The 13,581-nt window shown below is 38.5% G+C and overlaps 1 protein-coding gene across 1 annotated transcript in view; it reads right to left on the minus strand.

The window, feature by feature from the left end:
* Positions 1-4,401: 4,401 nt before the first annotated feature.
* SH3RF2 (SH3 domain containing ring finger 2) overlaps positions 4,402-13,581 on the minus strand; it is a 188,611-nt gene continuing 179,431 nt past the window's right edge. Inside the window, exons 7-9 of the mRNA XM_089673020.1 lie at positions 11,730-11,959; positions 8,498-8,841; positions 4,402-4,811 (exon numbers count right to left, since the gene is read on the minus strand). Coding sequence (XP_089529146.1) covers positions 4,476-4,811; positions 8,498-8,841; positions 11,730-11,959 — 910 coding nt within the window. The 3' untranslated portion in view covers positions 4,402-4,475. The remainder of the gene's footprint in view (positions 4,812-8,497; positions 8,842-11,729; positions 11,960-13,581) is intronic.

A 13,581-nucleotide genomic window follows, 5' to 3' on the forward strand; every position in this document is an offset into this window, starting at 1 on the left:
GTCCCATAGATTCTCTATGGGGTTCAGGTCAGGAGAGTTTGCTGGCCAATCAAGCACAGTAATCCCACGGTTGTTGAACCAGGTTTTGGTGCTTTTGGCAGTGTGGGCAGGTGCCAAGTCCTGCTGGAAAATGAAGTCAGCATCTCCATAAAGCTTGTCTGCGGAAGGAAGCATGAAGTGCTCCAAAATCTCCTGGTAGACGGTTGCGTTGACCCTGGACTTAATGAAGCACAGTGGACCAACACCGGCAAATGACATGGCTCCCAAAATCAACACAGACTGTGGAAACTTCACACTGGACTTCAAGCATCTTGCAGTGTGTGCCTCTCCATTCTTCCTCCATACTCTGGGTCCTTGGTTTCCAAATGAGATGCAAAAGTTGCTCTCATCAGAAAAGAGGACTTTGGACCACTGAGCAATAGACCAGGTTTGTTTTTCTTTAGCCCAGGTAAAATGCTTCTGACGTTGTTTGTTGTTCAGGAGCGGCTTGACAAGAGGAATACAACATTTGAAGCCCATGTCCAGGATCTGTCTGTGTGTGGTGGCTCTTGAGGCACTGACTCCAGCCTCAGTCCACTCCTTGTGAAAGTCCCCAACACTTTTGAATGGCCTTTTCCTGACAATCCTCTCCAGGCTGCTGTCATCCCTGCTGCTTGTGCACCTTTTTCTTCCACACTTTTCCCTTCCACATAACTTTCTATTAATGTGCTTTGATACATTAAACATCCATCTTCTTTTGCAATTACCTTTTGAGGCTTTCCCTCCTTATGGAGGGTGTCAATGATGGTTTTCTGCACAACTGTCAGGTCAGCAGTCTTTCCCATGATTGTGATTCCTACTGAACCAGACTGAGAGACCATTTAAAGACTCAGGGACCCTTTGCAGGTGTTATGGCTTAATTAGCTGATTAGAGTGGGACACTTTGAGCCGAGAATATTGCACCTTTTCACAATATTCTAATTTTCGGAGATTGTGGATTTGGGGTTTTCATGAGCTGTAAGCCATAATCATCACAATTATGACAAATCACGGCTTGAACTATCTTGCTTTGCATGTAATGAGTCTATCTCATATATTAGTTTCACCTTTTAAGTTGCATTACTGAAATAAATGAACTTTTGCAAGATATTCTAATTTTTTGAGTTTCACCTGTATATTATTGCTTGATCCCAGTATAGCTACCTAACAGCATTAAAGAAAATGTAAATCTTAGCTTAGTTTCTAAAGTTTCTGTGTATCTAACAGCTTCCATCATTTTTATACAAAATTATTGTTTTTACCCTTTTTGTTGCCTCTCATTGCTGCTGGTGTCCTGCAGCTTCTTTGCATCTGCTTTCCACTTACATGCATAGCCTCCAAATGATGGCTGTATGGTAATTTTCAGGGTGGCTTTCCTGTGAAAATGGACCATATGTGCATATTGGGTGTTGGAAGGGCTACTTGTAGTCTACATTGGAGTGAAAGATGACAATGCCTAATTGGGAGCCAGGGACAGTGATGCCACCCTATAACAGAAAGTGTCTGAACAGGGACCTTCATATCAGGATCACATGTATTATTTAGAGTGGAACTTCACCCTCTCAACATTGACAATTTGTAATCCGTATTCTACAGCATTAGTCTGTCGAAAGTATATCATAATTTCTTGTTTTTAACTTGTCCTCAGTTACTTCTTGGTTTCCAGGCCTAGGCAAGTGATGTCATACATCGCAGGAGTCTTCAGGAGGGGGGTATGTTGGTTAAGCACACCCCCGGCTTGCCTGCATGCCTGAGCTAAGGGCAGCTGGATTCCAGGAAGTAAATGCTACATGACTCATCTGTTTTTATTCAAAATGGCCATAAAATGCTAGGGGAGAGGGGGGGGGGGGATTTTTCTGAAGTGATATCTGAACATAAAAAAGCAAGGAGACGTGGATGGATAGTGGAGTTTGATCTGAATATTAACAAAAAAAAAATAAAGTTTTTTTGGTTTGTGGCGTTCAGAAGCAGTGTAGTTCCGCTTTAAATTTAAAGAGTTGCAAATTTATAAATATTGTGAATGACTTTAAAAATTACATTAAAGTGTTACTAAACCCAGGAGCCTCCATTTACTATATCTGGTCTCCCACAGTACATAAAACAGGAAAATGCAATTATTTTAGTAAATATAAACTGCTAAATACCTTTTCTCATCAGCAGTATATAACAGTCTTGTGACTTCTATCAGTGTCCAGCAGAACACTGGTTAAAGCTTGTAGGAGGAGTTTTCATTCTACCCTGATTGTCCTATGAGTCTTCATATCCCCTGACCCTCTTTCTGGACAGCGCAGATTGGCCCTGTGTTGATCACATGCACTCTCCCAAGAAAAAAAACCTCTCTAGCAATACACACCAAACTGAACATGTGCATCTTACCCCCAAGGCTCTGTTCTATCAGCAAATGGATTGGGGATAGCAAAAGAAGGGGAGGATCAGAGAAGACAGGATCAAACAGCCTTTTTACACAATGCGGAGGATTAACCCATTAGGTTCCACAATGAGTATATCAAGCATCCTTTACTGCATAAACAGACTGATTTTACTGATGTGGATTTAGTAACACTTTACCTTGTTAAGGACAATACAAAAAGTTTAGTGATTGGGTTCACATTATTTTAAATCCAGGTTCCAGGCTGGTAAGTAAAAAAAAAATATGAATAGGAGTTTACCTATTGCCGTTAAAAATTAATGCTACCTACTTTAGGCTGAATAATTCATTGGATATTGGAGTGTCACCAACGGTCAAGCTGTAGTGGAGAACAAAAACAGAGAACACAAACCTTGCGCATTACCTCAGTAAACAGTTAGTAGTATACTCACAAACAGGGGCGGACTGACCATTTGGAAACTCGGGCACTGCCCGAGGGCCCCGGGTCAGTAGGGGGCCTCATGAGATGCCTCTGGTATCTTTTTCATAGGCTTTTTTGAGTTTGGGCAAGGACACAGGGGCCCCATGAGTTGTCAGTCCGCCCCTGCTCACAAAAGTAGTAATAAAACAGGCATATAAAATCCAAAAGCACATCCTACGATAAGGCAACACAAGCGAATACCATCTGAAGGGGAAATTCTCAGAATTCTGCGTCAGTCTGCGTCATTCAGATGGGATTCACATGTGTCTCCTTATCGTAGGATGCACTTTTGGATTTTATATGTTTGTTTTATTATTACTTTTGTGAGTATATCTCCTAAATCAATAAATCTACTGTTTACTGAGGTAATGTGCAAGGTTTGTGCGCTCTATTTTTGTTCTCCATTACAGTTTGTATCAAGCTTCCTCAGCTTTGTATTGGAGCTGCACAGCCTTTGATCGGTCTGCAACAAACTTCCATACACCTTTATACTATTGATCCATTGGCCCTCACTGATCTGGGTCCCTGAGCGCAGGAGGTGTTGTATCTGTGTTCATCAATGGTCAATCCCAGGCTAAAACATAGCTCTTATTGTGCTAATATTTGTTTCTGTCAACCTAATCATTTTCAGTCTCCATCTCACAATGTTTTTATACAAATGGGAAAACCCCTGAAGTCTGTATTGGTACAGCCATGAACACATGATACTGTACTGAGTTGGCAGTAGTGAACTGGTTTGCTTAAATTTCAATAACAGTGGTTCTTTCCACAAAACGTATTCAGTCCATTTTCTGATTCCTATACACAATTTAAATGCTTTGTTGCAAATGTTCGTTTTAAGCATAGCTTGCTCAGTTCATCATTCAAGTCCAATGCACACAGAATGGAGATGCTGCTGTGTAAGTGCATTTTAGCAACATTCATTGTAAGCATAGCTGGCTACTATAGCTGGATCAGTCCAATGGATTTCTATATATAAAAAAATGGAGATGCTTCAGTATAAATGCGTCTTTATCAACCTTATTTTAAAGCATAGCTGGCTCTTATATTTTAGGGTGAGCTTGAATGGGCTCAGAAGAAGTTACCACTTCCTTCTTTTAATTGCTGATATACAAGCCACTACAACGAACTGGCACTAAGGTGAAATTACATTCTAAAATTAGTGCAATTTTTTGGAAAGCATAAAATACAATAAAGCAAAAAAAAGTCAAGTTTGCCAGGCCAAAAAAAAAAAACTTTAGATGTGTCATCTAAATGGAGAGGGACATCAAACTATTTTCATTCTCTCACCTTGTTGAGTAAGTGACCTTATTTCCTACAGAGAAAAATAAGCCAGTCAGCTTGTCAAAAATATCCACTATATATCTTCATGTAGCAAAAAGCATGACAGCATGCCTGACACAGACCTGTCTTGATAATAAGAATGAGGGTTTGAAAGAGACATTCATAATTGAAGGTGCCAGTGATCCTTTGTTTGTCATGGTAAGTCTGCCCGGTGTGACAAAATGGATTGATGAGAAAATTATAGTGAAACTCTCAGACACAAAATCTAATTTAATGTGCCAAGGTGGAAAAAAAATCAGGCTGAGTTAAATCAAGGCATAGGCATTAAGTTGACGGGATCTCTTGAGCTTGATAGATTGCGCCGGCCTTGTTTGAGTTATCATTGATGGTCCGTTTTTTGGGAAAGGAGAGTGTGGATTGTGGAGGAATGGGTGTCCCATCATTTCCATTACTCCTAAGCTTCTGTATTTTACGGCTTTCTGTCTTATGGAGAAAGGCAGGATTGGGTCGTAGTGGTACAGTCAAGGTGGACTCCCCAAGGTACAAGCTTTCAGACATGACATTCTGGCTGAAGATCTCCTCATCTTTTATATCAAATACAACACTTTGGCGTTTCAAGGTTGGAGGACTGAAATTCATAAATCTTACAGTTTTTACCTGCTAAATAATAAAAACACATGCTGTAAAAGTGTTCAGAAAAAATACCAGCAAAAGCAAGGGAAAAGCACATTGAAAGTTATTCAGTTTTATCTGGCTGTAATTTCCTAAAAGATAATATCTATGCACCTTTAGGCTCTATTCACACCTATGCAGTTTGCTTTTTGTCCATTTTGCAGTGCTTTTCGCAGTTTGTTTTTCCTACATTTTTTTTTACGTGTTTTTGATATGTTTCTGATGCGATTTTACCGCATTTTGTTCAGCTCTTTTATTTTCTTTAAAGTGGATTTTTTTTGCTGGACAGAATAAAAATGCAAAACGCAAAAAGCGGCAAAAAATGTACTACCATGCATTTCAGCAGATTCTCCATTGAACTCTATTGTAGCAAAATTGTTTTTAAAAAAGTCCCTGGCCCTTTTCAAAAACGCAGCAGCTCAAAAAAGCATAGATGTGAACATGTTCCATACGAAACCATGTTAAATGGACTGTAGTGCATTTCTGCAAAAAGCACTAAAAAACGCATTGGTGTGAAAGGAACCTTAAAGTATAGCAGCATTTCAGTAAACATTTATGTATTTGCAATTTTCTGTAGAACTTAAAGTGGTTGTAAAGCCTTAAATGATAACTCCATTTTCTTGGGGAAAAAAATATATATATAGTATATACAATTGCAACACAAGTCATATTGTGATTGAATGGTATTAAAAATCTGCAGCACTGCAATTGTCTGTAAAATGCAATGTAATAGGGCTACCTGGAGGCCTTTTGTTCACAGATGGTGTACAGAATACCCCCCAGAAATTTAATTTCCTGCTTGTCTGACTGGCTTACTGATTCTCCCAGAAGTCTGCACTGATACACAAGTCAGATTTATTGGCATCCCCTGCAGAAAAATGTAAATTTTGGTAAAGGAAAATCACGTCTAAAGGGATGCAGACCCTGCAATTTTCCTCATTAGAGCCCTGCAGATGCAGTAGCTGATTAATAATTACCCACTCCCATACAAATTCACTCATGTACATGGGTGCAAACAAACACACAGCTATTTCTTAAGAATACCAAGAGGTCTATGCAACAAAGTTTGGTAAACTCCATGCAATGTACATTGATGACCCAAAGGGGATTTTTTTTTTCTCAGCAAAAGTGGTGTTACTCCTTAAGGTTTTTGCATTCTATGCATTAAGGTAAAAACCTTCGGCGCCTGGGATCCCTCCCAGTCCCCCCCCTTATACTTATCTGATATATATATATATACACCACGACACATTCACCCACACATCGGCCACCAAACTTGCAAAGGTACAACAGCCTATTCATGAAACAATACATTGCCAGCCAACCCTGTCCACTTGCATTCATAGGCTCTGAGTCCCATACCCACAACCAACAGACACCAACAGAAAACAATCCAAACCTCATGGACCCAGACTGAAGAGGATGTAGGGAAAAAAAGCAAAAAGCAAAGCCAGCAAAGTACCTAATACAGCTGTCCCTCCTTCACAGTGTGTCCCCAGCTTCCCGTGGACACAGCTGGTGACAAATCATGCAGCTGCACGGCCCCGGGGCCACATGAGCGGCTCCTTCTGACAGGGCGTCAAACTGCTATAGGCTAGGCGGGAAGGTGTTAATCACCACTGGGTTTTTTATTTTTTGCTAAATAAATGAAAAAAGTCAACAAATTTTGAAAAAAAATGTGTTTTTCTTTGTTTCTGTTTTACAATTTTGCAATTAAATAATATTTCTTCATAAATTTAGGACAAAACGTATTCTGCTATATTTCTTTGATAATAAACATCCAAATCAGTGTATATAATTTAGTCTGTAGGAAAGGTATAGAGTCAACAAAGTATGGTATATATAACTGAAAATTGATCAGTGCTGATGTACTGATGGTGTACTATCTCATTTCTTGAGGCCCAAAAATACCAGGACAGTACATATACCCCCCAAATTAACCCATTTTGGAAAGTAAACAGTCCAAGGTATTTAGTAAGAGGCATGACAAGTTTTTGAAGTATTTTTTGTGACAATGTTTTTGGAAAATTAAGACTTTTTTTAAATAGTTTTTTTTTCAGGGACAATGACTGGTGACTGGTGTCTGGTGTAATATTTTTTTTTCATTTTTTTTTAGACTTTTTTCTTTTTTAATACATTTTTTTTTATTTTTCAATTTTTTTTTTACATATTGTGACCAGAGCAATACAGTACTACCATAGTAACACTGTACTACTCTGGAAAGGTGATCAGGATTTTTTTTAACACAGTATGATTGCTTGTAGTTGATATCACTGTTATAAGCAACAATTTTTTATGACATCCTTTCCTCCAGTGTGTACTATTGTGATTGTCCACAGCTAATCACATGGTACAGATGAGCTTTGATTGGCCCTGTATGTACCATGTGATCTCTGTGATTAATAGTACACAATGAATGGCTATGAATAGAAGCTATTTATTGTGTACAATTGCCACAGTGGGTGACAGATCACGCCACAGCTTGACCCATGGGGGCGAGCATGAGACGTGATCCTAGGAGGATGTCAAATGATGTCCATCTGGGATAGCAGTGCTCCTGCTCAGCCATCATTTGGGCAGGGTCAAAGGAGGTGACACCATCACTCAAACCGAGACCCAGAAGTGGGCTGATGCCGTGCACAAGAGTAGGATTGGATGCTTGTATAGCTGTTACATGTGATTATGCCATTTTTCCCCTTTTATCCTGTGGGTATTTTTAATCTTAATAAATAGGATCTATTTTTTGTACATAAACGAATATTGTCCTCAAACTGTTCTTTCTAGTCAAGTTGGGCTACAACAAAAACAAACCCATGGATTGGATTCTTGACTTCGTGTGTTTGTTGTAAATGTGTGTTGCCTGGCTGTGCAAGAAATAAGGGGACCCAAAATTCAGTGGCTCCTTAGAGGGTAGTGCTACATTTAGTAAATATGAAATATTGCATATGAATACTTTTTATTTACACATCTAGGCAGCAGGTGGAGATACTGGCTAATTTTCACATATTTTACAGACTATCCTTAGCTGCTCAGTTAAAAAAAACCCACTGATTATAGAGTTCAGTAGCTCAAGTTAAAACATTCCATCACCATTTACCCTTACCCTACCCTCCACAAACCCCTAAACCAAGTCCTAATACAAAATAACCTCACCTCTGACTTGGCAGTGAGCAGCTATGTCATATCCTCACACTTGTGCTAATAGCCGTGACCAAACTATAACGATGTCAGGCTATCAGTGCTCAGAACTACTGATCTGTATATGTGTGCACTGCAGGAATAGCCACTGATGGGCTTCTCAGGTAGATGACAGAGAGATGACAGACACTCATGAACACTACAATTAATTTGTAGGTCTGTCAGTCAGAGGGAAACTGGTGCCATTGGTATATATGTATAAGAGTGGTGAAGGGCATAGTGTACACATACAAGTATACAGTATGTCGCTTTACAGTGTCTATATTAATATCAAAGGATGTTATGATCTATTAGAAATATACTCAACTTTCTCCAATTGCTATGCTGTCATAAAATGTCAAACTGAAGTTGATGAGGCTGACTCCGTCGTCTTACAGAAATTAGTAGTTGTAAAGATAGATCTTGTTTGAGATAACAAGCCTGTTTATGTATTATTTACTGCAGATTAATAATTACAACATTTTTACAGTATTTACCTTTTCAAGGCCACTTTTAGGTGTGTCAGGCTTCACCAAAATAGATGGAGGAGCAGAAATCGGAGGTTTCATTGTTGAATTGCTTCTAGTTATCAGCTCTTTGGGCTCGAAAACAATTGAACTGGCAGCAGAATATCTTCTATAGTCCACGGGTCTACTTACAATGGGTAGAACATCATACAATGAATTTGGCCTGGTGCGGGTTTCAACACTAGCTCCTACATTGGAATGAGCAGAATTGATGATGATCTGCTGAGGCTGAGTAACCACGGAGGGTATTCTGGTGATGATGCCCACAGGCTGGGATCCTGAACTGCTTGGTACAGTCCTCTGAGGAGGCAAATCTGGCAAAACACACAGGCTGCTATTAATTATATTCTGCCTTAGGATTTCATCTTATTTTACTCTGCACGAAAATGAAAGTCGCTAATAGAACATACAAGAACCTGGAGCACAGAGCGCTTAGGGATTAAATCTTTTAAGTAGTATTCTAGGAAAGGGAGATGGAGATGTATAAATGCCCACATGGAAGAAAAATTTATTTTAAATATATTTAAAAATATTCCTTCCAAATATATTGACATATGTTTGAAATACTACAATTTTGTCCACATTCAATATATTTAAAAAAAAAAAAAAAAAAAATATATATATATATATATATATATATATATATATATATATATATATATACACACAGTGCATGTTGAAATGCTTTTTTTATATATTACAAAATATATGAAAAATATTTTTAAAAATACATTTTCAAATATACTGTATGTGTTTAAAAATACACTTAATCTACATTTTTGGAATGCATTTACAAATTATGTAAAAACATATGTTAAAATGACTTTTTCTTATGTAAGAAAAAATCTGAATAATATATTTAAAAAAAATATATTTTTAAAAATATTTTTCATATATTTAGTAATATATAAAAAACACATTTCAACATATAGTATGTATATATATATATATATTTATATATATATAAATATATATACTGTGTATATATATATATATATATATATATATATAGAATATGGCCACAATTGTTGTATATAAAATATCTGTCAATATATTTAGAAAGAATATTTTTAAAATATATTTTTCTTCCATGTGGGCATGTTGCCAGGTGTTAAATTGTTGGCCATCTGGAACACATACTGTATTAAGCACACACTCAACACTGGAGAATGCAAAATCTGGTGCAGCTCTGCATAGAAACCAATCAGCTTCCAGGATTTAGTCAAATCTTAATTGAATAAACTGAAGTTATAATCTAAGTGGCTACCATGCACAGATGCAGCAGATTTTGCACTCTTCACTTTTAGTAAATCTCCCCCATCATGTTGATGGTCTTTTGTTAAGTTTAGAATTGCTCCCTATAGAGATGCAAACACAGTTTGATTACGCCTAATTGCAGCTCATCTAGGACAAGCACCTGCAATATATTCTGAATGATCTAAAAAATGTCTAAAAAGCAAGCTGCATGTACCCATCAAAGACTGTTGACACTGGCCTTAATACTGATATGGTCTTAACTTTGCCTAAGCACATGTTATATCACCAAGGTTGCTTTTTTATTAGGTGCTTGGCTGTTTTGAAATGATGCTCATTTTTTAGTTTAAAAAAAAAAATCAAATTAAAGAAAAAAGACATATGATTTCCCCGTACCCCTTAAACAGTACTGCCAACCAAACAAGGAATATGAGCTGGCATCCCAAATTAGAGAACTGCACAAATTCAGGTCTTCTGCTATGCTGATGCTAACCCATATGCAGGGGTGGACTGACCATTTGGAAACTCGGGCACTGCCCGAGGGCCCGGGGTCAGTAGGGGGCCCCATGAGATGCCCCTGGTACCTTTTTCATAGGCTTTTTTGAGTTTGGGCAAGGACACAGGGGCCCCATGATCCCCTATTGCCCGGGGGCCCCATGAGTTGTCAGTCCGCCCCTGCCCATATGTCAAAATGAAGGGATAAGTAATTAATTAATCAATCAATCAGTCAGAGTGTGCATAACGAACTGTGGGAATTTTCCAAAAAATCTAACAGTCACCATTACTTCAGATCTCTAATAGACTGAGTATTCTTCTCAGGCTTTTTGCCACTGACAGGTTTTAGCTAAAATATGGATCCCAAAGCACTCCCATGGATTACACAGCCCAAAAAAACACTTTTTTCTTGCTGCCTTGCTTTTTAAACCTGTTTTCGGGGGTTTTTTTGTTTGCTGATTCTGAAAATTGCATTGGCTAGACTGTATCCACTCTAGTTTCTTAGATATGGTCCAATATATATAATTCTTCAGTGAGTTTTTGAAAAGATTTGCTGATGAATTTGTTCCTCTGTTACCTAGTTGGTGTTATAAGTGAGTGTTTATGTGCTTCCAACTTTAATTTTACATCAGAAACACTGAGTTGTAAAGTGTAAGTTATTAACTGTATTTTAGTTATGATTGTATAGGAGGTGTGTGTATATTGCCATATTGTTATCTTATTGTCATATCGTTCCATTTTTGCAGATCGAGCACTATAGAGGTTAGGGCTACTTTTTTATGTTTCTTTCATGCTACAAGAAAATTAAATAAAACACTACATTAAAATATCCTGATTTTTGAAGGGGAACCAGACTGAACAGTGGTAATTGGCAATTATGCTGTATCTCAAAAGCTAGAGCTGATAGGGAAAAATTGGTGCCATTTTTGGAATCAGCTGGTCAAATACTGTATACCCAGGAACAGGTCTAGCATTCAAGGCACCAAAATGTGTGTTGGCCAGTGTTATTAATTCTGGAGTAAGTGTATTCTTTATTTACGAACCCCTTAGCATTCTCTAATTAACAAAAAAAGTGGCAGTTCAGCAGGTTAGAACCCTTGAGGACTGGATCACAGGAATAAACTGGGGGAACTGCCATAGATGGGCAGGTACAGGGGCGGACTGACCATTTGGAAACTCGGGCACTGCCCGAGGTTCTGGGGTCAGTAGGGGGCCCCATGAGATGCCCCTGGTACCTTTTTTCATAGGCTTTTTTGAGTTTGGGTAAGGACACAGGGGCCCCATGATGCCCTATTGCCCGGGGGCCCAATGAGCTGTCAGTCCGCCCCTGGGCAGGTATTTCATCTTTAAGCATTTTAACAGTTTGATTTGTTTTGTGTTTGTCTGTCTCAGTTTTACAGAAAGCCCAAATAACCTGTGCATTTTCAAAAAATACAGTTACTTCATAACTAACTTTTCGTTAAGCTGCTGTTCCTCCGTCGAAGTGGCACAGGTATCAGGGAAAAAGAAGGTGTGTTTTTTTTAACTGGTTCCACCACAGCAGTTGGCACATGAAAAGGCCTATAAGGTCTACTGATTCCAGTTTCTGACATACTGCTTTGTGAAGACACAGAGACATTGCTGGAAATCCACTTCGTCTGCTGGCCAGGGAGTCTTGCATCAGCAAAGTTTGAAGGCTTCTTGCTATTAAATAGAAATGCACACATTACTTAACATACCCTTTAATCAAAATCCTGGTTTTAGGGTTTCATATTATATACATAAAAATTAGCATCACAAGAGATGGTGCAATACAGCAATATTCAATCCTACCTAAACTTTCCCAGACCACAGATAAGAAGATAAAGTTTCTGGACATCACTGTGTCTATCACTAGTTGCATGCTTGCTGTGGAGTGAGGGGGATGCTGACCCTATTGCTGTTGTTACCAGAAGAGGAGTTTGTGCATAGCAGACACAGAACCCCATGCCAGGAGCAGCTAAATTTGTTTTTGTGCTACTTATTGCTGAAGTTTTATATTTTTATTCAATAAAACTATCTGATGTGCTCAATTTTGCTTTTTCTTCTTTCTTTCCACTTAAAGTGTACTAACCTCAGGACCCTGCATTCACTATATCTGGTCTCCCACAGTACACAGAATATGGAGATGCAATAATTGTAGTAAATATAAACTGCTAAATACATTTTCTCAGCAGTATATATCAGTCTTGTGACTTCTATCAGTTTCCAGTCGAGCATTGGTTAATCTTGTAGGAGTTTTCATTCTGCCCTGACTGTCCTATGAGGCTGCATAACCCCTGACCTCTATCTGGACAGTGCTGATTAGTCCTGTGCTGACCACATGCACCCTCCCAAAGAAAACAAAAGCTCTCTAGCCCTACACACTAAACTGAGCATGTGCAGCGTGACTCCTAGAGCTTTGTCTTATCAGCAGATGGATTGGGAACAGTAGAACAAGGGGAAAATAAGAGAAGACAGGATCAAACAGCCTTTTTACACAATGCAGAGGATTAACCCCTTAGGTTCCACTGTGTGTATAACAACCATGTTTCACAGCATATATAGACTGATTTTACTGTTATGGGTTTAGTAGCACTTTAATGTATTAATCACAGCAAGTCTTTAGAATGGCTTTATGAATAACTGTACACACGTAACCCCCCCCCCCTCTTTTTTCAACCCCATGATCAACAGTGTCAGTAGATGCTGGGGTGCAGGACTTGCAGAATGTTACACTTGTAATTTGAACATTTGGGCAAATGTTATGGCACCAGCCATAACAATGAATGACCTTCCTTTCTCCCTGCTTGTTCATCTCTATGGCTTCAAAGTGATTGTAGAGTCTGCAGGGTAATAGGCAGTGTAAAGTGATGGACCAGTCATTGTCAGATGTGTACTCTTGATAGGGAAATTGAGGGGGGTGTCAAACAGTGGGTTGTTATATGTACACCTTTGATGTTTGAGCATAAAACCACTTTAACCAACAATTTTACTTCCATGGTCTTACTGTGGGATTGGTCATTGCGATACAAAATAAAAATGAGGAGACAATGTTGCAGCAAGAAATTGAGATGCATTAAGAAATCCATTATCATTACATGCTTCACTGCAGCAAAAAGAAAAAAAAATACACTGGTTTACTGCAACAGGGTCTCCATGCTTGAGCATCAATTTTCCAGGGCAGTTTAAAAGTAAAAGGGATGAACTGTTAGGCTGTGATTCTCAACATAGATACACCTTTCAAATATTAGTATTTAAAACATGCCTTTTGCACATCTAAAGAGTATTTCTCAAATTTATCCAAA

This window comes from Staurois parvus, unplaced genomic scaffold (genome assembly GCF_062004578.1).
Source record: "Staurois parvus isolate SC_StPar_1 unplaced genomic scaffold, SC_StPar_1.0 ptg000133l, whole genome shotgun sequence".
Taxonomy (NCBI): domain Eukaryota; kingdom Metazoa; phylum Chordata; class Amphibia; order Anura; family Ranidae; genus Staurois; species Staurois parvus.